The following is a 27,778-nucleotide window of genomic DNA, read 5'->3' as shown; positions in this document are numbered from 1 at the left end:
GCTCAAAAATAATCTGACAAAATGCAGACATAAATCATATAGATTCAAACACTCTTGTCAAAATCTACTAATTTGGTTAGTTTTTAAACTACAATATTGTTGGACCTTTACTTTAAGAAAAAGGAGCAGAGAATACATTTGTGAATGTTTATTTACCATACATATGAGAAGTCAAAGACAGACCAATAGATGGAACTGCGACATCTACAATAATGAAAATTAAAATATTCATGTTGTAAGTAGCCAGACAAGAAAAGAAAAACATTTTCCAGTTTTTAAAAAAATCAATTTCAACAAAGTTCTTTCCGCATTATAAAAAGTGGAGTTGCAGCACCTCATGCCATGCGGGGCTGGTGTTCTAGTGTCTCTGAAGTGAACCATATGTATGGAGGATATTTACAAGCATTACTGGACAATCGCCACGGCTTGAGCTCAACAGCTGACCCTTCAACTCAGGAATTGCAGGAAATATAATACTGATTCCAACGTTGAGAGGTTCAGAGTGCAGGTGGACAAGGAGTGAATCTGATTCTTCCCATAGTCGTCATCACAAAGAACAAAAAAAACAGACAGCCTCAGCAGAATCGAGACAAACCGACACTAAATTATATTCTTGTAGATGCATCTACATGCCCCAGCCTCCTCCCATGCCATTCATGCCAACTGAGCCACGGCTGCCGCCATAATAACTGTTGTTCATGCCACCCCCGCTATCTGTTGAGGTACAGGAATACACATGTGAGAACCAGGCAAGTGTGCAAAATTAGAAAATATACATTAAATAATTAGTACAAAGTTAAAACGCACTGTAGTCATTGTAGCCTCCCATGCTAGACTGGTTGCTGTACCCACCAGTGTAGCCTCCACTCATCTGCTGCCCTCCATGCCCATAAGACGACTGGTTTCCTAGAAAGAACAAATATTACACTGTTATAATATTATAATACAAATGTTATACATATTTATTAAGCACTAGTTAAAGGACAAGTTCGGTATCGTAGGTTTTGTCCAACTCCATTTGACTTGGACAACAATAAAACCTGTTGGAAAGCATCTTTTGCAGCGATTTGTATGTGAGGATATCAACACTCCTGACCACTCGGTGAGTTTAATGTCTTTGTGAACAAGTTTATTGCTTTTTAGGAAGGATTGTGCACCTATTGGGTAGGTGGGGGGTTGCAACCACAGAAACCAAAAATTCTCAGGCCAGCAGCATTTGTCTGATTTTAATACAGGACTTTAAGTGTAAAATACTGAACTAGTCCTTTAAGTCTCAGCTGCTTCATCTGTAAAACCATTAAAAGTGTTTAGAATAGAGAATAAGATATGACTGTTGCATGCTGTTCTATTATGATATTAAAGGAGTGGTTCACTTTAAAAAAAAAATTCTGATAATTTACCCACCCCCATGTCATCCAAGATGTCCACATCTTTCTTTCTTCAGTTGAAAAGAAATTAAGGATTTTGATGAAAACATTTCAGGATTTTCTCCATTTAATGGACTTCAATGGGAACCAAACGGTTCAAGGTCCAAATGAGTATAAGAATAAGGGCCTTATCTAGGATCCTTCGAGTCATGACTCGAAAAAAAGATTTGTTCATTTTGATGAACGAGTTCGAACAGGAGATTCACGAACGCTCATCACAGAACAGAGCAAGGTGAGCATTTGTGCTTATAAAACTTTTTTTTTTTTTTTAATTAATGATTGCTTGATAAGACCCTTATTCATCGTCTGGTGTCGTTTAAAGCTGCACTGCTACTCATTTGGACCTTGAACAGTTTGGTTCCCAATGAAGTCCATTAAATGGAGAAAATCCTGGAATGTTTATCAAAAACCTTAATTTCTTTTCGACAAAAGAAAGACAGACATGGACATCTAGGATGACATGGGGGTGCTTAAATTATCAGCAAAAATTTTTTTAAAAGTGAACTACTCCTTTAATATTACAGCAAGTTGCCCTTTGTATAACTTAAAAAGCCATAGTTGAACTAATAACTTACCCATTCCACTCATCATCTGCCCCCCGTAGCTCCCATTACTGCCTCCTGCCGTTGAGTTTAAGAATAACTCAACATAACGGTGTTCTGAAAACAAAGAGATTTAAACAAAGACATTTAAGATTTGAATCTTAACATCAATAACACAAAAACAAATCGGAATACACCAAACTTACGCATGTTTGCTTTGTCCTTTGACATTGCAGCTACTGCATCTTCATGTGTCGCAAATTCCACATCAGCCTCGCCGGTTACCCGCCCATCTGGACCAACCTCAATGTGCACACGCACCGGGTTCAGAGGAGAGAAAAACTGCAAAGAAAAAGTGCATTTAACACCCAATTATTGAATATTTACAAATGAATGTAATTTTCATATAAAGTCATAATATCAAACAAAGGCAACTTACATTGTAGATGTCAGGTTCTGTTGCCCTGTAAGGGAGTCCCCTCATATGAACACAATGGCCCGTGGTACTCTGAAAATTACCACCGTCACCATAACGTCCATCTGACACTCCTATTTCAAAAAATAAGCAAATAAAAATACACAAGCAAATTCAAAGCAAGTATGATAACATGTGGCAACTGGTCCCACCTCCACCGTATCCTCCACGTCGCACCCGGTCAAAAGATCCCCCGCGACTCATGCCATTGTAGCCCCGGCCTCCTCCGCTGGGTCGGTCGTAAGGCCCAGGTCTCTGCATGCTCATGCCTTTACGCGGGGGCTCGTAATGTGTCCGCACTTCAGCTCGGCTGCTCTTAAAGATCTCAATGTACCTACAAACATACAGATGAGCACTCAGGTGCAATGCATGAACTCATCACAAAACACTCCTGATCAGGAGTTAAATCAACTGCAAACAAAATAAATCTGGACCTTCACCTGCTCAACATGTATAATATCCATGCATTTGAGAGCTCAATAGCATCCATTTCACAGAATTGTCTCCACTTCTAGATTTATAAAAGAACCTTGGGGCCTTATTTGATATAGATATATACACATTTTAAAATATTCCCAGTGCTGGGTAGTAACAGTTTGTTATCAGATTTAAAACAAACACATTTACAAAATGGCAGACAATCCAAAATTCATTTTCTCACCAATTTTTTTTTTCTTTTAAATTTTCCTTTCTAAAACTGCAGATTGCTTTGAGAAAAATCTTTGAATTTTATGGTATTACTGCATGAGTCAGAGGCCACATACTGTAGATAGCATATATATTTTATTTTTTGGTGTTATATTTTTATGGTCTAATTGTTACCTTTTCATCAACTTACAAACCCTCTGCAGTTCCTTCACAAACTCCAGTTTGGAAAATACTGACGTAATGTTTAATTAATTTTTTTTTTCAGTGAATATTTTTAGATTTGTTCTCTTCGAAAATCTATATTACTATGGTACAGGATAATCCTATTCAACTCAATGTAATATAGATTATGGAAGCTCAAGCTTTTTTTTTAAAGGAGTTAGACATTTCATCTAACAATTCCAAGCTTAAGGCTGCACAATAAATATTTTAGCATTGATATCACAATGTGCGAATAAGGGAGTCACATTGCAGGATATATTATGCACGATTCTCGGATTAACAGCAAAGTTTAACCATATCAGAGTGAAAGTTTATCACTTGCATGTGTTTTCCGTTATTATAGCACACATGCAAAATTATGTCAAAATGCCCATCTCTGTGAGTATCCTCATAAACAGTCACTTATGGCTCACGTGAATGTAAATAATTGAGAAAGAAGAGGGATGGGTGTCAGTATATCAGATCTGTGCTTTCGGACTTAAAGTGGCAGCATCCTAATTATCCTGTTGTTAATCAAACAACAAAACACAAAGAGAAAATCACTTTTGTAGCTTTAACACAGATTAATTATATTCAATTTGCACAGTGAAGACTATGCAGTGTTATTTTATTTGATTATTCAATTTCTGTAGCTGAAAATGGTTAAGACTTACCTGAAAAACAGAGCACAGCTTCTTTAATTTGTATCCTTGTTCTATTGTATTTATCTGTTTGCAATTTAATAATTTTTATGCAGAGTCACTCCCCTACAAAATCACCCAATCATTCTAGAATGATGAATTGTTTCCAAATAGAGGTTACTTAATCTGGTGAAATCATTTTCAAAATATATTGCAGAATTTTTTTTTCCAATATTGTGCAGCCCTTTCTAAGTTTATATATTTTGCAATTTTGACTTTATTTCTCACAATTCTGAGTCTACATATAAACAGAATTGTGGGATATAAAAAATATTGCAATTAACTTTTTTCAATATCATTAGCTTCAGTAGATCTGTAACGATCACGTTACCAACCGCAATTATCATATAATTTGAATTTAGCAATGGACTACAATTTGTAAATAATCTACCCAGCACTGACTATACTTATAATACTTTTCTGTATCCCAAAATTGTAGAATTCTAAGTATTAAACGCCGTTAAAATTTGCTGCGCCGTTCATGCATTAAACTCTTTAACACTTACTTCAGTATGACAGTATATAGAGACCCATTACAGGATCCAGTCTAAAATGGTATTCAAACTGGCTGCTGCAAGGCACACGTTTGTATGCTTAAGAATTAGAAAATCCCATGATGCTCAAGTGCACCATTGCTACACACTAAATATGCATTCAGCCTTTTTGAATCCAGACATTTTCTTTCAGCACTGATGACTTCACAAATAAACATAAAACAAAACAATAGGACTCCATCAAGGCCCAGCGAGCCCTCTGATAAAGACGTTTTTATGTCCATGTGGCGTGTGTAAGTTCATGTTGCATACCACTTTGAATGTTTACTGTAGTAGGTGTTTACCACATGAAAAACAGCTTAACCATCCAACCATCCATCCCCACCTGTGCCCTATTCTTTCCTTGTGTTTCTTTAGAGCCTTTTCAGCTATATCCTGTGAAGCAAACTGCACGAAGGCCTCCCCCGTACTCCTCCCCTGGAAGTCCACCGGCAATGTTATCCCATTTGGCACGATTTCCAACCCTTCAACCCAAGGACAGATAACCCCAACGGGGACATATTAAATAAAACCACATGCCCATTAACAAGTGTTGCTTTGTTCTTTTCTTGAATTAAAAAAAAAAAAAAACACAAAACAAAAAGGCATATTGCAATGAATCCTACTGGGAGAGTTCCACCACTTGGGAACATGGCCTACAAGAAGGCAAGTGTTTCACTAACTTGGCTTAAGACTTGATAAAGTGGCCATCCCAAGAGTTGGTAGCTAAAAAGGTAATATCCCTAATGTAGCAGAATAATTTGGAACAACAATGCTGGATTAAGGAACGAATCAATGTACCAAATTATTCTAGCAACCATGGGAATAGTCAAATTCACCTCAATAAGGACTACGCTTGGCCATTACTTCTCCCGATGACTATGTGAAGGGCTGCAAGATAGAGTCTGAATATACCTGAGAAAAACTGCACAATCTCTTCCTTGCTACATCCAAAAGGAAGGCCGCGCAATCTGACCAGTCCGTCTCCCTCCGTTTCTGGACAGTTCGGCCCAGTGTGCTTCATAACCCAGTCCATTTCCACATTGTTTGATTTGAATACTGAGGGAAAAAAAAGAGCACAGAGGAAAATTAAAATTCAAAAGTCTGGGGTCAGCTATTTTTAATTTAAGTTTTTTTTTAAAGGAGTAGTTCACTTTAAAAAAAAAAAATGCTCATAATTTACTCACCCCCATGTCATCCAAGATATCCATGTCATTCTTTCTTCAGTCGAAAAGAAATTAAAGGATAACACCCAATTAGAAACTGTCTTTTGGACCTTGAACTGTTTGGTTCCCATTTAAGTCCATTATATGGAGAAAAATCCTGGAATGTTATCTTCAAAAACCTTAATTTCTTTTCGACTGAAGAAAGAATGACATGGACATCTTGGACGACATGGGGGTGAGTAAATGATCAGCAAAAGTTTTTTTTTTAAAGTGAAAAGATCAACAATAGAGTAAGAACAGTAAATTTGTAAAATATTACTATTTAATTTTTTTGTGGTGGCAAAGCTGAATTTATCATCAGCATTACTCCAGTGTCAAATGATCAAAAAGAGAAATTTGAGACAGTTTCAATTGACACCTTTTGCTTGATAGGATTTAATCAGCCCTGATCATCAGTTGTTTATAAAGTAAAAAAATGAATTGCTAATCAGCATCGGCTGTTATATTGGCGCATCCCTAGTACAGACCCAAAGTTTTGAATGAATTTCATACCTTCCACATATCGATGCCCCATTGATTCTCTGTCTTTTTTGACTGCCATTTTCAGGTCTTCCTCTGACTCCAGCTCCACAAACGCTTCTCCACTCGGTCTGCCTTCTCTTGTGTATGTGAAATGAATGGCTGTTCCATTGTTGGCAATTTTGCAGCCTGAAAACAAAAGTATTAACTTTGTCTTAACTTCTAAGCAATAATAAGGCTATTATGAAGACTCAAAATTATTACCTGAAAAAAACCGCGAAACTTCTTCTACGGAGCACGACCAAGGCAAACCTCGAACGCGGACGACAAATCCTTCATCATCAGCCATGATAACAATCAATGTGTTTTTAAGCTAGAGAAAAAACAGAGATTGGTGTAAACAATGGAAATAAAAACGTTTAATGAAGAAAACAAATAGTTATAAAACACTAGTCAGTGACTGAGATGCAACAGACACAACAAGCACACGGACTATTTATAGCATTTATAATAGCGGTGTCCACACCGCTTCAAGCTTTAGTGCAAGCTGGCTCGGGAACAGCTTAAAATGTGTTACATCATCAAAATAACTGACTGTAAATGTTTACAATGATAAAAAAGAAGCATCTACCGACTATCTCGTAAAGGCGCATTAGAACAGATCAACGGCTAATGTTAGTAGCGAAACAAAGAGGGCAAGTAGGCCTTCAAAGGCCGGCAGCTTCACATTTAAACACTCCTTTAACGCAAACAGGAATTAAGCTCGTAAAACAACGGTTAAACCGTGCGTCGTGAACTATATTTTTCTGAGAAAGAATAATGGAACTGATACCTTGGTAAAATTGATATTTTATCTGCTCGGCGTGGTCACGTTTAAACGTTTCTTTGATTCTCATTCAGCGCAGGTTCATTACAACTTCCGGTGACTGTCCACGCCCACTTCCGCATTCGGAACCTACGTGTTGCTATGGTTGCTTCCTATCTTCAAACCCAAGGGGGTGGAGGAGAAGAGATACTGACAAAAAGAGATCTAATCTAATCACTTGTTTACTGCATTTATCATTAATTAAATAAGTTTATGTTTGGGTTAATATGTTTCCACCCTTTTACTGTCTATATGGCTAAACCTTACAGTCTATTCCTGAAATTTATTCTGCTTACACATTATTGTTGTTATGGTTATTATTTTCTATACGTATATGTTTATTTTTATAATTGTGGGCTAAAAGTTTCACACTTTGCTACTTTATACACATAGGACACCTAAAACAGTACATTTTTAAGCAGTTTTAAGCCACTAATCTATATAATGCAGGCCTATGCAGGGTTCGAAATGACTTAGGACTCTTGGGGGGTCCCCTAAAATGTATGTAAGCCTAATTATTAAAAATAATTATAAAAAAATCTGAAGTTGCTACACCATGGACACACTGAAGTAGGCTGATTTAAAATTAATTTATTTAGCCTAAATGAAAAGTTCTTCTTTTGGCAAAATTAATTACATTTCCTTTGTTGCCTAAACAGAGGCTTTACTCCCTTTAAACTTAAATTGTCAATGTTTCATTTCTGAAACTCTTATTGGAATAATTTCCCAATAATTTTATTTAATGTAAATTTCATTTCAAATTCTTACATTTTATTAATACATTCAATTAAAATAATAAGATCAAATTATATTATTTACATTGAAATATTATTACTGTATTAAATGAGATTATGATGATAATGTTTTAAATACTTTTTTTTAATATACAAATAAGGACTGTTGAAAAGAATGATACTTTGAAACTAAACCGCCAGTAGGAGGCGGCAGGCGACCACTTAATGAGCGAGTCATTGAGTCATTCATATAAACGATTCGTTCAAACGGCTGATTTATTCAGAATGAGGCGGTTTAATAATGGGTAATTGAATCTTTGACTCGAGAGATTAGTTCAAAACGTTGAATCGTTCAGTAATGAATCATGGCTGAGTGTCGCTGTGAGATGCGCTGTTGTTTGGAACTATTTTAGCTGCTGAAACAGAACAAAAACAGTCTAAAAATGTAAGTAGCCTAACTTAATATGAACTATTTTAACTATTTGTGTATTGAACTTATGTAATCAATATCTCGGTTTCAATTGTGATGGCATTCGGGAAAACAGCACTCTGGTGGTGTGTAGGGTATAAATAACTGCGCGAGCCTCAACTGCGCAACTTTGTTGCCGTCCGGACTCCGTACATCATCGGCAACACCACTCGGCTTATAGCTGCCCTGATTGCTGCCTCGCGCTAGGAAAATCAAGTATGCAAAACTATTTGCAGCTAGTGTTATTATTGTAAAAGACTTTTTTGTTATGAATTATTATTAAGTAAAAACAAAACAAAAATCAATGTCATTGTTTTTTTTTAATATTTAAATAAACATTTGATGTAAATTATGTTAAACTTATGTATAATATCATCGCCCGCTTGTTTCATACGTGAGGTATTTATCTGTGACCGTCTATGATTAGACACTAAAAATATGTCACTAAAGGCATAGCGAAAACAGATTTGCAGGAAAATGAAAATATTGGAGGATGCGGGCATCGATCCCGCTACCTCTCGCATGCTAAGCGAGCGCTCTACCATCTGAGCTAATCCCCCTACATACTACATACTTTCGGCGCTTTAAAAAAAAAACACACACACAAACACACACTACACCATATTTTACACACATTGTGTTCAAAATACATGATCAGTGTTTTATACATGTTAGAAAAATTACAATTCGTGATTAGTAAAAAAAAAACAGATAACTTACGTTCTGAATAAAGGTATCTTAGATACATGTTATTATTTTCACTTCCTGTAAGGGTCAGCCAGTCAAAATAAAAGCTATTTGTTTATTTTCGAAGGCGCCTCTCATGTGAATTCACTCGTTAAGTCTTCATATTAATGTTTTGGTTAACAATACTTTTGTTTTACTTCGCGCTCTTTATAATGCCTCGGCATTCCATAATGCAATAAAATGATCCAAAGTTACGTATTTGCGTGCACTGATGTTGATTCCAAAATAATTATTTATTTTTAAATTCACAACACATTGGTCTAATTATATTATTCAGTACATTTCATTGTTAGTCACAGTAACATTAACTGTCAGAAAAAAGTCACATATATTTAAGTGCTTTTAAAATATACATGTTTTCCGTGCTTTTTTGTTTTGTTTTTAGTTTGTTCCAAAAAGTGTATGTATAATTTATATATATATATATATATATATATATATATATATATATAAATATTCCAAAAAGTGTATGTATAATTTATATATATATATATATATATATATATATATATATATATATATATATATATATATATAAATGTAAGAACGGTGGTTTGGAAAGTGTCCACTTGTTTTTATGTATGGTATTTTCTAAATAAAATAAATAATTGCATTATGGATTGTTCTTTACATTCCAAAATCATAATGTCATTCCCATAGACGGGTGATAGCACCATGAGATAAGCACCAGGAAGTAACCTTATTATTATTATTTATTATTATTTTTTTTAGAAAGAAACTTTCACAACTGAATTTACTGAGCAGGAAAAGAAAATAATACAAAATTGCCAATTATTATTATTATATATTTAGTTATTGTAAACTGCACGTCATTCAATGACATTTAAATATCTTCAAGTATTAAGAAAATATGGACTTGTCAGCGCAAAATCCTGGTTAAAATTACAGGCTTTTATAAATTCAGCAATGCACATGTGACTTAACCACATTGAGGTTATGCAGACCTTATTGCAAAATGATTGTTGGAAAATTCACACCGGATATGCACATTTACATTTGATTGCCAGACACTTGTCATGCCAAAGGAGCAATAGAAAACAGTCCAGTCATGACAAAATGGCGAGCGGAGTTGGAAGTGAGTATTGCTCTCTATGTTTTCATCATAAACATGCATGTACGGCGTATGTCCTGCATGGGGCGGAGGGCAGATTATAATTGATGCATGTAAAGCGCGTGCATAATGGATACAGCGGTGCGCGTTTCCGCCGTGATGCGGGATTTGCGCACAGAAGTCATTGATTAAGGCGAATGACGCTCATTGGTCAAATCACCGGACGCTTTACCAAAATGACACATTTATGACTACATGATACTAGCTTTCGTGAGTACATCACATTCGTGAGTACATCACATCTGTTAGAGGAGTGTGAGACGCCGACGATGCTTCGACCATCTAAAATGGCACCGTTATTAGTTGTCAAACTGCTGACCCATTCATCATCTGGCAGCGTAGCACATACTCATATGATTAAATGCGGTTTACACCTGAAATGCATTTTTTTCTCTGTGTTTTCTGCCATTTCATTCTTTGGACAGAACATAAATTGATGTTGGGCCCAACAGAGCCATGGTCAATTAGGGAAAAGCTGTGCCTTGCCTCCTCTGTCATGAAGAGTGGAGACCAAAACTGGTGATTTTATTTTTATATTTATATTATAGCTATAATTCAGATGTCCCAAACTTTTTGGACTTCAAGGTCCCCCATTGAACACAAAAATATATTCAAAGGCTCCGTGACTTTTCTAGGGATTAAGGATAAGAATAATAAAAAAAGACTCACAATTTCTACTCGTTAAAATTGTTTAGAGCTTTGCATTACTAGAAGAATGTAAATTCATTATAAATAAATATTTGCTATATATATATATATAATGTATATATATATTCATTTTATTTGTTCATTAATTTAAAATAAGTAATTTTATTTGTTCATTAATTTAAAATAAGTAATTTAAAATTGTTATAAATTTAGTTTGCAGATTACTAGATAACTAAATTTAGTTAATTTTCCTAATAAAGTAAACAATTGTATAATGGATTCTACAATTGTTCTTTAAAGAAACATGCTCAGTTACCTAAACTTCACCTTATTCTTTCTTAGTCAGTTCATTATAAATTAATTTAAACATCATAGTCATGTTTTTGTACAATGGTTGTTCTAGGGTGTCTGTGAGCAGAGCCATTAAGCCATTTGCAGAACCTGGACGCCCTCCTGATTGGTTCTCTCAGAAGGTATTGGGGAAGTGTGCAGTAAAAAAAATCCAATGACAATGAAAAGCTCACCCAAAAAATTAAATTCTTCTGTTTTTAAAAATTCTGTTGTTTCGTTCTAAACATGTATGTCATTTTTCTTGGTTGGAACAGAAAATTAGTTTTGAAGTCACATACAACACAAGTTGATGGCAAATGTGGTTTTCAAGCCCCAAAATGGACAAAAAAGCATGATAAAAATATCCCATATGATTCATGCATTGTTTTCCAAGTCTTCCAATGCTTTGTATTTTTTAAGTAAACTGTTCCTTTAAAATTCAATTAATAAGACGCATATAACACACTCTCTCTCTTCTTTTCCTCACTGATTCATAGCATTGTGCATCACAATACTCTGAGCTCCTGGAGACAACCGAGGCGCCAAAGTGAGTCCACTTCCTGTTCATCTGCGTTCCAACACTCACTCCATTCCCGACAGCAGTTAATGGTGAGTGTATGTGTGTGTGTGTTCACAGAAGAAAGCGAGGTGAGAAAGGGGAGGTGGTTGAGACGGTGGAGGATGTGATCGTTCGCAGGTTGACGGCGGAGAGGATAGAGGAGTTGAAGCGATTGATAAAGGACACACAAGAGAAGCACAGGTACCAAATGTCCACATGGACCATTTCCTACTGTCGACTGACCGTAACTCTATCACTGTCCCTTTAGGAAACTGAAGAGAGAAACTGAACTCATCCAGGCGGGTCATCTGGACTCCAAACTTCAGGAGCTATGGGAGGAAATTACACGGTAAGCAGTTATAAATATACCACATTTAAAGGAATAGGTGTCATTTATGGTAAGTATTATCTTATTATTGATTTTTTTTAAAGAACCTAATATGGATATTTTATACAACAACAGTTCATAGTTACCATCATTATGTTCACACAAATCATAACAAGGCATGTGATTGATATAGGGAAGTTATTTTAGTAGTATTTATATACTTTTGCTTTAATTATTTTAATTTTAGGATTTGTTGTACTTTAACGTCAACGTTTAATTCATTTAGTTGTCAATGCAACATTTCTAATTTCCATTCAGGTTTTTTTCAATGTTTTCACGGACCAAATGAATTGTATTCTGCGTGAGTTGTGTGGTCCTCTGATGTCTTAATTGTTTTACTGTATTTTAATATTTAGATGCTCTTATTTTGTTTTTATAAAATTGTAAGTTAACTGCTTTGTATGTTTGAATCTTCTGTGCAGCACTTTGATAACTTTCCGTTTGTAAAATGTGCTATAGAAATAAAGTGGATTGGATTGAAAAATAGACACATTTTGATTTGGATGGCTGCTCAGATTTACATTTATTCATTTAGCTGATGCTTTTATCCAAAGCGACTTACAACTGCTATATATGTCAGAGGTCGCACGCCTCTGGGGCAACTAGCGGTTAAGTGTTTTGCTCAGGGACACATTGGTGTCTCACAGTGGATTTGAACCCGGGTCTATTGGCTCTAGTTTATAAAGTTCTAAATGTGGATATTTTTCTTTCTGATGAACTATCCCTGTGAATGTTTGTTGGTTTAGTGATTTAAGTTCTGGATCTTCATTAGGAGCAGAAAACACGAGGAAGAAGAAGCTGAGGTGAAAAGAAAGGCCACAGATGCAGCGTACAAGGGTACTAAAGAAAGCCCACAAGCTTTCATCAGAATTTTCTTTGTCATGTTTTGTGTGGTCTCACTGTCTTAAAGACGTGGTTTAATAAAGGAATCCATATCCGACATTCTGTTTGATTCTATATTCTGAATAGTCATTCATAAATGCTTCATAGTAAGAGCTGTTTATCTTTTCTATTCAGCCAGACTGGCAGTGAAGAACACTCCTAAACGTGTGCCCAGTGTGACTGTGCGTTCCCCGTCTGGGGCCTGCTCTCCAAGCCTGGATTTTCCAATCGGAGATTCATCTGAAGATCATAGCACGACTGTGAGTTGTTTTTTTTTTTTTGTTGTGGTTTCTTTTTTAAATACATTTATTTGAACTATTGTCCGTCCCCGGTGTAGGGGGCAGGATCGTCAGTGTTTGTGCCGCTGGCGGAGCTGCCAGGTCCTGCTGTGGTGGAGGCGAGTTTGGGGTCTCTGCTAGATGAATCGACACAGAAGAAGCTTTTGGGTCAGAAAATCACTCCACCCCCCTCCCCTCTCCTGTCAGAACTGCTGAAGAAAGGCAGTCTCCTGCCCACCAGCCCCAGACTGGTCAGAATTCTACACACACACACATACGAGCTCGAAAGAAATCGATTCATTTACAAAGTTCTACACATAGCCTGTCCATTGTATCTTGATTTTGAGTTTTATAAAAACTGTAAAATATTTATTGGATAATTTAATCATAAGTTTTATGATAATTTCAATCTATTGCAAGAGATTTAAAGGGATAGTTCACTTTAAAATTAATTTTTGGTATGTTTTAGCTTACCTCAAGGGCATCTAAGATGTAGGTGTCTTTGTTTCCGCAGTATTTTCAATTTTGATATTTTTAGGTCAAACCGTTCTTGTCTGTCAGTCATATAATGGAGGTCTATGGTCACCACCTCAAAGAGCATGCACAGAAAAGCACAAATTAAACATGATTGAATGACTCGTAAATGTAAGTACACATTGATGGCCTAAGACACGAAACGAGTGGTTTGAGTGAGAAAACGAACAGTATTTATATCGTTTTTTTAACCCTTTGTAACCACAGCCACGTCCAAGTGACAGGAGGACACGGGTGCATTGAGGTAAAATTGACTCTCTTACAAGAGGTAAAAAGGATATAAATACTGTTCGTTTTCTCACACAAACCGTTCGTTTCGTGTCTTAGGCCATCAATGTGTACTTACTTTTACAAGTCATCATGTTTAATTTGGATTATTCATATTTATTATTTATATGTTGCACCTGAAATGGAAACTCCTACAAATGGGGTGAAGCAATTTATCTCTTACATTTTTTAATTGTGTGTCTTTAGTGAATCCTGACAGTAGTTTTTCAATGCCAAAAGAGGGTTTGCGCTGCAAGCTGTTAGTAAATCTGGCCCAACTGCTTTTAAAAGATGGTAATCTACAGAACATCTTTTTTTGCAGGCTGTTGAGGGAGAATCTCCATCTAGTCAACTTACAGGAAGTCACGATAATCAGATGATGACTTCCTCACTTCCTGCCTCTCAGGCAGCTACAGGTATGGATTCATACGCACTTATCTGTCATGTCATGTCACCTTCATTTATATACCGCTTTTAAAAATATAGATTATTTCAAAGCAGCTTTACAGTGATAATAGGAAATTACATCAGCTCTAGAAAAAAGTTAGTTTTGATTGATTGATTCACTCCCGTTGCAAAGTAGCCTGGATGCCAGTCCGAACTCCGAGTTTGCCCACAACATTTTTTGGTCGGGAAGTTCGGTCTGGACTCGATCCATTGAGGAGTAATTATGATCAGACAAGAAACGTTCGGGCCAATCAAATTGCCAGGGCGGGCTTTATACGATGATGGACAGATGATCTGCAAGGATGTAATCATCACGTTATCAAAAAGCGCTAACTGGTCTCCCTCAAAGATGACTGCAGCTGGAGATTTGAGATGTATAGATTCTGTTGTAAAATAAATCGACAGCGCATTCATTTTAATAGACAAACAGAGAACTGCAATCGAGGCATTTGTCGATCGGAAAGATATTTTTGGCGTCCTTCCTACATGATTCGGGACTAGTGTAACTTAGCTGGCTCTGACGGTCGCTAAGAAGATGGGACGTAATGAAAAGCCTGTGGTCGTTGTGGTTTCTCCTTTGGTCGCACTCATGGAGAAGTAAGTAAAATAAGCAACACGCATTATTTTACTTCTAAAATAAGTAAGTTCTGTAGTTGACTGACTGCGTTGCTCTGATTGGTTGTAGGTCTACCGACTATCCAATTGAGTGCAGAGTTTTTTTTTTCCTGGTTCGGTTACGACACACCTCATAATCAAAGCCCTACGGAGGAGTCAGGCTAGTTGCAAAGATCATTAGTTATTAACTTAGGGGCCGCTTACACGACACCGTTCTAACAGAAAACACTCACATGCTCCGGCCCGCTATTAAACAGTGTACAAAACAGTGCCTACGGACTCAAGAACACAAACACTGAAATAGATTCAAAGGTATAAGCCTTAAAAATTTTAGAAAAAAAGGTCATCTCTTTATGCAAACCCACAAAAACGCAGACGGCGTGCACATGCGCATCACATGTTTAGTCTATGTATACGCGTTTGAATATGTATGTGCGCAGGCGTGTAGTCCTTTATAAACCAACCCTCAACAAAACGTACAAATTTATAATAAAGAATTATTTATCGCTTGCGCGTAGCCACGTGAACCTGGCATTATCTCGACAACGTTCGAGTCTAGCAAAGTGACAAATTCTGTATGATCAGCATCTTTGTGTTTCAGTATTTGTCATGATATGGGTATCTGTTCCAGCTTAACGCCTAGCACGCTCTCTCTCTGTGGATCGTGTGTGTGTATGTTTCTCAGGTGCTCCCACACTGTCTCGTCTACTGGAAGCTGGCCCCGCCCAATTTCCCTCTCAGCTGAGCTCATTTGCCACTGCAGACTCCGCCCCCAGCACTGCCACGTCTGCAGTGGACACAGCTGCCCCGCTCAGCACAGGTCTCTCCTAGATGCTGTCTTATACTTCTTATAACTTTAGTTCATATCTTTTGGATTAACTCTATATTTTCAACTGTACATCAACTGTCTCTTGTTTGTTTGGTGTGTTGGAACTAGAGTTCCACGTGGGACTGATTTTTCATTCCCGCTCTCGTGGGATTCTGTTTCTCCCGCTCCCACCCGCAACATTCATGTACTAAACTCCTCCACTTGAGGCAGGAGATTGCCTCTGAAACTCTTGTTTAGTTAATCGCAATCTCACAAAGTTCCCTTATAATCAATTAAGCTGTATACACTGCACAATGATTCATTTATTTACATTGTGTCTACTCCTCTTTTGTTATAATGAGAGGATTCGCGAATGTGCTGAACAAAAACACTCGCTTTTTGGCCAATGAGTTATTAAATTAAACACATCTGATTGTCCATTGCGTTCAAGAAACCAACAGATATGTTTCTGATTGGCTAAGTTGCTCAACGCTGCAAAAACATGTAGTAAATAGAAACCTTTGAGGTTCTCCAACACAGATTCGCACTGGATCGCTTTTCAAATCTGTTTTGCCAATTTACTACTATATGGGCAGCTTTTCCCTATAAAAGCAATCAGAAGTAGGGGGAACGCTAAACCTTATATTTTAGTTGTTCTTGTTGCTTTTTTGCAATAGATGATTAACAATTTGTTTGTTTTGAGATATTTTACTTTTAGATATTGCTATTTTTGCAGAGGCCCACGAATCACTATATTCTCCCGCAACCCGCACACACACGAGTTGCTGCGTCGGCTCCTGCGTACCGGACTCTAGTTGGACACAAATCAAATGATTTGAATGTCTAAAGGCAATTAGTGGGTTTGATATGCGTGTAATATTTTAAACAGCAGGCGATGGAGCCCCCTGTGCGCCAGTGGATAATAAGGTGGCAGTTTTAGGGGAAGAGGACCTGGTGACTGTGTCCTATATGGCAGAAGAGCTGGACTTAGAGACGGTTGGGGACATCATAGCCATTATTGAAGAGAAGGTAAATCAGACGTACTGTATATTACATATATTTGTATATGAATACATTTATACCATCTGTCTGTCTGAATACTCAATTCTGGCTGGAAGGTGTGTTTAATGCATAGGCAGTTTAATCACCATTCTATATTAATGCATTGCTTTCATTGAAGCACATTGTGAGTAGATCTGATATTAACATAACCGGCTCTTTCTGCGTTTTCGCCGGCAGCTATGACAGGTCGGGTTTAGATGTTAATTTTGTTGGTGTGGCATGCAAACATTTGAATCTACCGCCGACCCATGCGCACACACACACCTATCGGAGATCATGCTGCGCACACACAGAATCATTCAAGAGCACAGAAAGCTGCCATATCAACACAGCCCCACAGATTTTATTAATAAAATAGATTCACTACATGATTTTTCGAAGCAACGAGGGGGTAAAATCTCTGTGTTTAAAGTTAAACTCAAAGCTTCATAGTTATTAGAGAGAGATTCTGCACAGACTCAGGTAATTCACACACGCATCTCTCTCGAAAATAACACATATTACCAGGGTATAATCCACGGGTATCTGTGCATTAAATGATTTGAATGCACTCTGCTTTGAGTCGGACTGTTCTTTGCCTCCACATTGTGCATTAAAATCACCTAAAGCTGCAGTCTGTAGCTTTTTTGGGGGGTTACAAATTATCCAAAATACATTTTTGAAAAAATACATAACCAGCCAGTGTTCAAAACTCTCTGCTTGCCGTAGCTCGATTCAAAGCGGTGCGCTTGTAATAATGTTTTTAATTCCAGTGGCACTGGTGGATTTCTGCGGGATATTCGAACATGTCTTTGCGTCATTACGTCACATCTGTGCACATAAAGAAGGAGTCTCGGCTAGTATAAGCTATATTGTGTGTGAGGATGCTGGAGGTGGAGATTTATAGCCTTTTCTCACTGCAATTGATATAATTAAACTTATCAATTTGATGGCGGTCAATCACGAGTGACAACTAGAGATTCACCCGCTGTAAAATGCAAAAGACTTCGTTCAGACTTCAGAGTGGCTACAGAAAAAAAAGAGACTGCAACCGGACCGTGCGAAAACAAACATACATATCGAAAGCACATTACATGTAGTCACGCAATGCTTGCTTACGTTGGTAACATTAACAATTTGAGAACAAAGTATAATTTGCATGGTTTTGGGTGATATGATAAGCGACTGTTAGATTTAATCTGCGCGATTTAGAGCAATATCACAACTAGAACAAAAGTGGATGTTACTTACTAGTTCAGATGACATTTCCCGGTGAAAAGACTTATGTTGGTCATACTTCCAAAAAGAATAATCTGTGATTCTGAATGCCAGTATCCACACCGGCGGTGACTGACAGCCTCACAGTCTCCTCCAAACATCGTGTTCATCCCCGCTGTGCCATGTCGAGGTGTCGAAGTACAACTCACGTAAAGTTGATCGTTCCACGAATGACTGCAATTGCAATGATTTAGAAGACAAAATCATTTTTCTTTGAGGTTCAGTAAAAAAATTTGAGTTTAGACTAGTTAACATTGCAAAAATACAAAATAAGTATACCATGGAAGCTTGTTTTACCACTCAAATCTTGTCTGTCCTGCACAGACCAACAGAGCATCATTGTCAACCCGTGTTCCCGTAGGGTGAGGAGAATGCCGAGGCGCTGGATGCGGCAGCAGTGGAAGCAGCTCTGTCTCTGTGTGAGGACACGGGTCACAGCCTGTCAGGTACCTGGGAGCCAAACCCCTTCAGGCCCATCGGCCCTGAGCCCTCCAGCACTTCAGAGGACATAGACCTACATTCCCTGCATCTCTTAGAAGGGAAGAGAGACGGTCCTGACACGTGTGGATCCAGCAGTGGCTACGCACAGGGGTATCCGACACCCTCCACCACTGTCCCGTCTGTTCCTCAAGACCCTACTCCGACAACAGGAGCCCATTCAGAGCCAGATGCACACAGACCAGAGCACAAAGATGAGGCCCAGGACGGGCAGCCAGAATCACTGCACGCTGTGATCAAAAGTGAGACTAACGAATGGACACGCTCTGAATCAGGTACTTCATGTTTTGCATTGGGCAAATTATATTTATGCTGTCTTCTCTATTTTTAAAAATGCTATTCATATACTACTGTATATTCAGCAAGCAGAGATGGATAAAATTGATAAAACGAGACAATAAATACATTTATGATGTTAAAATAAAAATCAATTCTTTTACATTCATCAAAGAATCCTGGGGAAAAAAATGAATCCAAAAAATATTTCCACAAAGATATTAAGCAGCACTGTTTTCAATAATAAGAAATATTTCTTGAGCAGCAAATCAGCATATTAGAAAAATTTCTGAAGGATCATGTGACACTGAAGACTGGAGTAATGATGCTGACAATTCAGCTTTGCCAACACAGGAATAAAAAATATAAAAAAAGAAAACATTTCACAATTTTACTGTATTATTATTATTAATCAGATAAATGTAGCTTTGGTGAGCATAAGAGACTTCTTTTTAAAAGATATATACATACCAACTCCAAACGCTTGAACAGTAGTGTATCCTTGAAGACACATTTTCTCTGATGAATTTGTTAAAATGTATTTATGTTGAGGCATAAATTCAAAGTAAGGCATCCTGTCTAAATATCATAATGGACAAAAAAAAAGCCTTATTAAAGGAATTAAATTCTTGTAAAGAAATTTGAGCCTAATCATTTCTAAAAAGCAGTTAAGCAGCTTTGTGAAAGTTAAGCTTTGCTAAATCAAGGTCATGTGGTACAAAAAACAAAAAACAAAACAAGAAATAATATCATAGACCATTATGACTGTGTCAAAGTCAGTAATTTGATCTTTTTATGACATGGCAAGATTAGTTAGTTTAGGTTGTAAAATGTCAAGTGGTGTGACCTCCCAAACACTTAATGATATTTATAAATTCATAATATATCTAAAAAGAAACCACGACAAAATTTCACTTAAATTGTCATTTAAGTGAAATTACTGAACTTAAATATACAAGCTTAATAAAAATGATCATTCTAGGAGAAAATTTCAAATGGCACTTAGAGGCTTTTGCATCTGAACTCTTCATTTGTCATTAAATAAAACAAATTTGATCAAACCATCATGAGTAAATTTGTAAGAACATGTTTTAAAGGAAAATTTGTAAAATATTTTCCCTCTTTTTTATTGGGTTAAGTTTACATTAAGTTTAACCCTAGTTTACACACTCAGGCCCCGTCCACACTACTGCGTTTTCGTTTAAAAACGGAGAATTAAAACGAAAACGATCTCCGTCCACACTAGCGTTTTACCTGCGTATTAGAATTTATCTCCGTCCACACTAAAACGACTAAAAACGTGGATCACGTGACCATTCACCAACACTGGGCATGCGCGCGCCAGTGTAAACAGTGGTTGGCGAATCAGGGAAAGATACGTCATGACTGATGACACCCAATCATAGAGCCGAGCGTGAGCCTCTGCGTCATCGTTTGTAAACTCCTCCGTTTTGTCTCGTCCAAACTAAAACGCCCTCCGGAGATTCAAAACGCAAAACGCAGCTGCAGCGTTTCTAAACTTCTCCGTTTTAGGTCTTCGTTTTTCCCGTTTTAGTGTGGACGGGAGGTGCAAACGTAGCAAAAGGTCTCCGTTTTTAAACGAAAACGCAGTAGTGTGGACGGGGCCTCAGACACCATGTAAACATGATCGGTAAGAACTCAAAAATGTTCCATTTTCTTCCAGATACACGGTCAGAAGATGACCCTGTGATAAAACAACACTCAAAGGTGTGACTGTCTGTATACGCTAACACATAATGTACCAGCCACAAGTACACATAGACCCGGAAACCATTAACTCTGCCCTTTTTAGTATTTTCTTAACACTCCTCGTTAACAGGAAGTGAAAGAGGAGGAGGAAGTCGTGAGTGATGCAGAGGAGATAAAAGCTGGATTAGAAGGGGATGGAGACGGTGTTTATCTCTCTGAGCCAGAGTTGGACCCTCCGGTCAGCGAGAGCGAGGACGGCAACAGCATGCACACGGCATCCTCTTCCGTACAGCTCCACACAACTGCCGACTCCATTCCCAGCAGCCCTGCCTCCTCACAGTTGTATGTGCCCAAACTACACATAACTAAGCTTTCACTCCGAGTCTGATTGTTTGACATATAAAATCATATGCAATAAAACTGAAAAACTTAAACTAATCCATAGTAAGCAACTTTAAATCAAGTCCCAAGTATTGTGATATGTAGTACTATTAATTCAGTTTGATTTTGTAAAATTGTTTAGATTTAATAGTTCCTTTTTTTTTTAAATTAAATGAACACCCAGTTCCACAGACAAATTTTAAACCTAGCCCCAGACTAAAATGCACGTTTGAGCTGTTTTAAAGGTGCCTTGTGTCAAAAAAAAAAAAAATCAAATCATACTCCATATTCCATACCAGAAGGGGGCAGTATATCTCCAGAAAGTGAGTTGTGCCGCACGCGCACTCTCACGTCTTCAAACAACACGAGCGAGCGCTGTCTTGCTCTCTCCCTCGCGCGTATTAATCAAATCAATTGCCACGATAGTAAAAGGTTGGAAGACCGCAGTTTCACAAGGAGCATTTGGAGATTTTTTAGAGATTAGAGACTCAATGAACAACATCTCAACACTAAATTATCATGGCCGTCTCATAGACGCATTTCGACGATATGGGAAAATAAAAGTGCTGATGTTGACCAAGCTAGCGCCATTCAGAGCTGCCAACTCTCACGAATTCACCGTGAGACACGCAATTGACACTTTTCACACGCTCTCACGCACACATCAATTTTGTCACAGAAAAGGACACGGAGACTGACAGACTAGACAAGAGCAGGTTAGTTGTGATATATAAAAAAATCTCAGCTCTCAGATTCTGTCAATTTTATTACGCAATTCAAACAATAAATATCGGTTTGGCGCTTGTAAATGTTACACGATAGATCCCTAGCGCACGTGAACTGATCATCTCTACTAGCTAATGGTAAAAAACACTGTTGAAAGATACAGTATGCTACAACTTACCAAAAATTTTTTTTTAACTCTTCCCTGAGCTGAAATGTAGTAGTGGACTGTATACCGCCTGCATACCGCCTCCCATGGCCGAAACTGGTATTACACCTGACGGGCCGAGACTAGTAATTTAGCATGTTATTTCAGGTTGATATCTCTGCAGCACTATAACTGACATCATACACCTTATTTCTTCTAATTTTTTTGATACGTGTAGCTCATTTTTTGGATATTTTAACCTCAATTCTTACACATGGCACCTTTAACTGAAAGCAACTTGCACTGACCTATCTTAAAATATCTCAGTGCCATATTTTTGTCTCAAGATGCACCAGTAATGTTTTTTTTAAGACATGTTTATAAAAGCTACTTAAATATCCTGATTGAACCCTAAGGCCTAATCCTGGCTTAATCTAAACCCTGTCCGTAAAACCAGGGCCTAAATGTTTAATTTAATATAATATATAAATACAATCAAACTCTGTGTAAATAGTTCTGATGAAGATTATTATTACACTAATACACTTTAAAAAATATTTAAAACTTTTAGGTGAAGCCTGTGCTTGTGCGTTTTTGTTCCGATGTTCAATTAATCGACATTCAATATACTCTTCCTGCTCAGCTCAATCTGCAGTGAAGACCAAGAAGCGATTCAGGCTCAGAAGATCTGGAAGAAAGCCATTATGCTGGTGTGGCGAGCAGCGGCCAATCACAGGCGAGAGTCTTCATTATGTTGTTACAAATCCCTGCCCCCTTTTATCTGGCTAGCCAGAGCCAGAGTGATAATTGGTCATTTTGAACAGGTATGCAAATGTATTCCTGCAACCGGTGACGGATGACATCGCCCCTGGTTACCACAGTATTGTGCACAGGTGAGAGCGAACTGTTTAAGGTACATTTAAAGAGGTAGCACTTTATTTTACTTTCATTATGTATTCCCAGTATACATAATAGTAATTACAATAACTGGGTAATCACTAGGTACTAACACTGAACCTAACCCATGTTGACCTTAACTTTATATTACCCAGTACTTTCTTAGGCAAGTACACTACAAGTACTGTAAAATAAAGTGCAACCTTTAAAGGTTTTGCAATTAGAGGAAGCTCTACTCAGCAAGAGGAATCCAATTATCTTTGATGTTTTGAAAGAAAAGTCATTCTAAAAGTAATATAAATAGCTTTACCACAATTTCGTGTGCTTAGGCCAATGGATCTGTCCACCATCAAGAAGAACATTGAGAACGGGCTGATCCGCACCACAGCCGAGTTCCAGCGGGACATCATGCTGATGTTCCAGAACGCAGTGATGTACAACAGCTCAGACCATGATGTGTTCCACATGGCCGTGGAGATGCAGAGGGACGTTCTGGAGCAGATACAGCAATTTCTGGCCACACAGTTAATCATGCAGACCTCGGAATCGGGCATTAGTGCCAAGAGCCTGCGCGGGAGAGAGGCCAACCGCAAACAGGACCCCAATGACAAGGTGCGGCCCACACAATACAGCAGACCCTCTGCACGCTTCAGCACATAAAATCACTAATGTTAGTCCACATCAAAAAACACACGCCACCATCAAAAGATTTTTGATCGATGCAACAATTAGTACTGTAACAATTTAAAGTTCAATTAGTAAATAAGCATTTCCTATTTTAATATACATTATAAAATAATTTATTCCTTTGATGGAAAGCTAAATTTTTAGCATCATTACTCCAGTCTTCAGTGTCACATGATCCTTCAGAAATCATACCAATATGCTGATTTGATGCTTGAAAACATTTCTTATTATTATCAATGTTGAAAATGTTGTTTTCAGGAATCTGAGAAATAGAAAGTTCAAAAGAACAGCATGTCTTGAAATAGAAATCTTTTGTAACATTACAAATGTCTAATATTGCAATATGTTATATTGGTTGGTTTGAGCTGAAATGATCTTTGTGTGAGCAGAAAGAGAAACATTGGCAGGGGTGGGATGGGACCAAAAAATCTAAATTTTATAGGAAATTTCGTAGACCACTGGCCCTCGTCGCCGGCAGGGCCGGATTAAGAGATCAGAGGCTCCTGGGCACAATGTCTTGTAGGCCCGCTCTTTGGCAAGCCAAATGTATATTTTGTCCAAGGACTTCACTTTTTAATATGGTATTTACAGTTTTACTGACTTAAAAGGAACTTTGTTGTACTATGCTGGTGTAAAGTTCATAAATGGTCGTTATTTCCCATAGGAATTTGTAAAACTATGCTGGTTGGACCTCTGTGCCTCTAGGGGGGTTTGGGGGCATGTTCCCACGCAAGAAAATTTTGTACATTTTAAGGTTAAATGCATCAATCTTGTGCTTTCTGAGAGATCAAAATTAAGAACTGCTCGTTGAACAAAGAAAAAGCATTGATTTGTACCAGGACAATAAAGAGGGCTCAAACATCTCTTTAGTTATGAGAGTCTCAGTCTACATTACATTATCAATGGTGTTTTAGGATGCCAAACAATTATTATAATAATGTAATAATGATTTATATAATTATTCCTATGACGTAAAATCCACATAGCCTATAAATGTACTATCTAAATGAAAATGAATATTTCAAAAGTATATTTTAGCCTACATTACACTATAATATAGGAAAATGGAAATACTTTTGTCCTAATTTCTTCACTTCCAAGAAATAAACCCTTGAGCTTTTAAACACCAGATAACCATGATGATCGCGTGAGCAAAGTGCACACTTTTCTTTAAATCACCCAGCACAAATAGGATGCCTATTCTTAAAGTCTTGTGCTGTTTTATAAAGGCACAAAACCATATCATGGTTTAGATTTGAGTTTGTTGGCAAAATATAACGCTAGAGACCTTTATGTTAGGTTATACATTTTACATCTCATACGTGTTGGGAAAAGGGAGAAGAGAGAGTTTGGCAAAAGCCGGATTCGAACTCGGGTCGAGCGCATCAAAAGCTGCGCATTGCACCTACGCCATTGTTGCTATTTCGAGATGGGCGTATTTTTGCTAAAAAGATATATACGATATATTCAAATATACGCTCCATTATCGAAAATGTAATTTTTTTAAATTTTTTTTCTTCCCCTCGCTTGGGCCCCAAATGAGCATGGCGAACTTGCAATGACGCGGCCTCGAAACACTACCGGCCCAGTCGCTGTTGAGTCACACCTGCAGATGATTGGGCTCATAATACAGTCAAGTGTTAAAACAACATTAATGAAACAGAAACACATTAATAGTGAAAATTAGAAAGTGTGACCACCCTATCTTTCTATTCTTTTCTTTTTCAATGCAACATTCTCCTTGTAACTGCTTTTGCATTTGAGTGCTGCGTATATTCACAGCACCTTTATTTCTCTCTCTCTCTCTCTGATGCTAACATTTGTCCTCTCACAGGACTGTGTTCCCATGGCCTCTCCTGCATTCCTTCTCTCTCTCTTTGTAAGTATCCTGTCTGCTCCTCATATCACGTATGAAAGCTACAATTCTTTCTGCAAAACAACCACAGAGAGACAGAACAATCCCTTTTAGTTTACTGGAGTCCAGTGGCTAAAGAAGCTCAAATTTGACATGCCGTCATTGTTAGACTTTCAACTTTGACATGTTAAAGTAATCTTGAAAAACAGTTTTCAGTATCAAACGGCATAACTGGAGGTGAATTACACTAGAAGCCATTTTACATTAAAAATGAGGATAGTGACTGAGTGAAAACATTCGTCTCTGCAGGACGGGGGCACCAGGGGGCGACGCTGCGCTATAGAAGCAGACCTGAAGATGAAGAAATGAGCGACTGCACTGGCCGGAGGACGGGCTCCTTTGACACACTAATAAGGCCCTGTCCCAAATGGGACCCTAAGCACTCGCGGTCTTCCTACAAGTCCGCACTTTCGTGACGTAATGCCGCTTTGACTGTTGGGAAGAAGTCTTCTGTGGAGCTTGCATCGGTGCAGGCTCAGCAAAAGTGCGCATCGAGGGCACATATCGACCGCGAGCACACTTCTGAAATGGCCTAAGTCCACAAGACCGAAAGTGCATATGAAGTGTGCCATTTGGGACAGAGCCTAAGTGACCGATTGATAAAGACAGCAAAGGACAATCTGTCTGAACCATTTTGCTAACACCCCCCTTCCACCCGCTTAAACAGATGACTTGAATATTCATGAGGGTTTCACTGGTGTGTGGGGATTGGGATTGGACAATGATGGGACAGCCTCAAAATCTGTGCATATATGCGTCTGTCTGTATGTAATTGTTGTGAGATGTGTTGTGCCGTACTAACATTGTTCTGTGTACAAATAGTGCCTTTGTAGGTATTGATGAATGATGGGGAATAAACCTTATGAAGGGACAAAAACTGAAATTGAAAGGCCTTTTTATGTGTACTTTATCCTCTTTCACTTTCCCCTACAACACTGTTTTTTACAACAAATGTTCACGCTGACCAAGGACTTTCAAGCTGCATCAGAAATGAAGGTATCTATAAAAAAAAGTCTTCTGTTGCAATAAGGAAGATTGGTGTGAGAAGCACCACTTTAAAAATGAAATTTAAAGTCGCAATGTAATGGAAGTAAACGACAGATCTTTTTCTTTCTGAGTGAAACAGATTAAAAAAAAAAAAAAAGAAAGAAACAATGTAGGGTGGGGACTTGGTTCTGTGCATTGGTTGTTGATTGGATGGATACAGAATGTTCTAAGAAAGGGGTGTAGTTAAAGGGTTAGTTCACCCAAAAATGAAAATTAAGTCATTAATTACTCACCCCCATGCTGTTCCAACCCCGTAAGACCTTCGTTCATCTTCGGAACACAAATAAAGATATTTTTGATTGAATCTGAGAGCTGGATCAGTCCTATATAGACTGCCTAAGGGACTGGCTCTTGACGGCCCATAAAGTCATTAAAGAAAAGGTTTAAATATTCCATGTGCCTACAGCGGCTCAATTATAAGTTTATCAAGCGACGAGAATACTTTTTGTGCGAAAAAAAACATAAATAACGACTTTATTCCACTATTCCATTACTTCCTTATGGGCGCATGCGCGAGAACTGAGACGAGGACGTTCTCATTCGTCTACTTCTTGTTACCGGCTGCTCACCGCTTAGGAGTTTTACCGCCACCTACCGTATAAAATGATGATCCATATATAAGGCGCTCTGGATTATAAGGAACACTGTCGTTTTTTGAGAAGATTAAAGGCTTTTAAGTGCACCTTATAGTGCGGAAAATATGCAATTTGAAAAGCGTGTGTACAGCGCGCATCTTCCTCTGCTTGTAAACAGAAAGTTTTGCGCTTCCAGCTATATCAGCACATCATCTTATACGGTAGGGGGCAGTAATACTCCTAAGCAGTGAGCAGCCGGTAACAAGAAGTAGACGAATGAGAACGTCCTCGTCTCAGTTCTCGCGCATGCGCCCATAAGGAAGTAATGGAATAGTGGAATAAAGTCGTTATTTATGTTTTTTTCGCACAAAAAGTAGTCTCGTCGCTTGATAAACTTATAATTGAGCCGCTGTAGGCACATGGAATATTTAAACCTTTTCTTTAATGACTTTATGGGCCGTCAAGAGCCAGTCCCTTAGGCAGTCTATGTAGGACTGATCCAGCTCTCAGATTCAATCAAAAATATCTTTATTTGTGTTCCGAAGATGAACGAAGGTCTTACGGGGTTGGTAAAGCATGGGGGTGAGTAATTAATGACTTAATTTTCATTTTTGGGTGAACTAACCCTTTAAAGCCAACAAAACTATTGGAGAAGTCTGACGGGCGTTAACGGATCTTTATCGTTAT

The 27,778-nt window shown here is 37.9% G+C and overlaps 2 protein-coding genes and 1 non-coding gene across 8 annotated transcripts; 1 reads left to right on the top strand and 2 right to left on the bottom strand.

Annotated features, from left to right (window-relative positions):
• Window positions 1-133: 133 nt before the first annotated feature.
• On the bottom strand, window positions 134-7,172 carry hnrnph1l (heterogeneous nuclear ribonucleoprotein H1, like). 3 transcript variants are annotated; one of them, XM_039693808.2, is made up of 11 exons: window positions 7,045-7,172; window positions 6,477-6,585; window positions 6,246-6,401; window positions 5,443-5,586; window positions 4,874-5,012; window positions 2,597-2,778; window positions 2,409-2,518; window positions 2,176-2,311; window positions 2,003-2,086; window positions 808-906; window positions 134-714 (listed from the first exon to the last, which is right to left on the bottom strand). In XM_039693808.2, the coding sequence occupies exons 2-11, from the start codon at window positions 6,559-6,561 to the stop codon at window positions 626-628; spliced, it is 1,224 nt and encodes a 407-aa protein (XP_039549742.2). In that variant the 5' UTR covers window positions 6,562-6,585; window positions 7,045-7,172; the 3' UTR covers window positions 134-625. The 3 variants fall into 3 exon arrangements, with proteins under 3 accessions (XP_039549742.2, XP_088979572.1, XP_088979571.1); XM_089123446.1 differs by having other exon boundaries at window positions 6,477-6,576; window positions 7,043-7,123; XM_089123445.1 differs by lacking the exon at window positions 7,045-7,172 and having other exon boundaries at window positions 6,246-6,408; window positions 6,483-6,585.
• A 1,595-nt stretch (window positions 7,173-8,767) lies between these two features.
• On the bottom strand, window positions 8,768-8,840 carry trnaa-agc (transfer RNA alanine (anticodon AGC)). The gene has a single exon. It is a non-coding gene; the product is annotated as a tRNA-Ala (tRNA).
• Window positions 8,841-9,969: 1,129 nt separating this feature from the next.
• brd8a (bromodomain containing 8a) lies at window positions 9,970-26,352 on the top strand. Of its 4 annotated transcripts, none has more exons than XM_039693955.2 (20): window positions 9,970-10,123; window positions 10,585-10,678; window positions 11,211-11,280; window positions 11,635-11,684; window positions 11,775-11,897; window positions 11,965-12,045; window positions 12,857-12,921; window positions 13,102-13,226; window positions 13,304-13,495; window positions 14,368-14,461; window positions 15,793-15,927; window positions 16,808-16,944; window positions 18,596-19,007; window positions 20,693-20,736; window positions 20,849-21,060; window positions 22,614-22,706; window positions 22,795-22,863; window positions 23,197-23,479; window positions 25,389-25,433; window positions 25,719-26,352. In XM_039693955.2, exons 1-20 carry the CDS (start codon window positions 9,985-9,987, stop codon window positions 25,776-25,778), a joined length of 2,523 nt encoding a protein of 840 aa, XP_039549889.2. In that variant the 5' UTR covers window positions 9,970-9,984; the 3' UTR covers window positions 25,779-26,352. The 4 variants fall into 4 exon arrangements, with proteins under 4 accessions (XP_039549889.2, XP_039549888.2, XP_039549892.2 ...); XM_039693954.2 differs by having other exon boundaries at window positions 16,805-16,944; XM_039693956.2 differs by lacking the exon at window positions 9,970-10,123 and adding an exon at window positions 10,191-10,369 and having other exon boundaries at window positions 16,805-16,944.
• The last annotated feature ends 1,426 nt before the right edge of the window (window positions 26,353-27,778 follow it).

The sequence above is a fragment of the Pimephales promelas genome, chromosome 19, assembly GCF_988280905.1.
Source record: "Pimephales promelas chromosome 19, fPimPro1.hap1.1, whole genome shotgun sequence".
In the NCBI taxonomy this organism is placed as follows: Eukaryota; Metazoa; Chordata; class Actinopteri; order Cypriniformes; family Leuciscidae; genus Pimephales; species Pimephales promelas.
This window is presented reverse-complemented; position numbering and strand designations above follow the sequence as displayed.

Coding starts and splice junctions, on each gene's coding strand:
- hnrnph1l (XM_089123446.1), bottom strand. CDS start 7,108: ATGAGAATCAAAGAAACGTTTAAACGTGACCACGCCGAGCAGATAAAA. Junction 6,577..7,042: donor AATATCAATTTTACCAAGGT/ATCAGTTCCATT, acceptor TAGCTTAAAAAC/ACATTGATTGTTATCATGGC. Junction 2,312..2,408: donor CAGAACCTGACATCTACAAT/GTAAGTTGCCTT, acceptor TTTTCTTTGCAG/TTTTTCTCTCCTCTGAACCC.
- brd8a (XM_039693954.2), top strand. CDS start 9,985: ATGCAGACCTTATTGCAAAATGATTGTTGGAAAATTCACACCGGATAT. Junction 13,227..13,303: donor CTGAAGATCATAGCACGACT/GTGAGTTGTTTT, acceptor TCCCCGGTGTAG/GGGGCAGGATCGTCAGTGTT. Junction 13,496..14,367: donor TGCCCACCAGCCCCAGACTG/GTCAGAATTCTA, acceptor CTTTTTTTGCAG/GCTGTTGAGGGAGAATCTCC.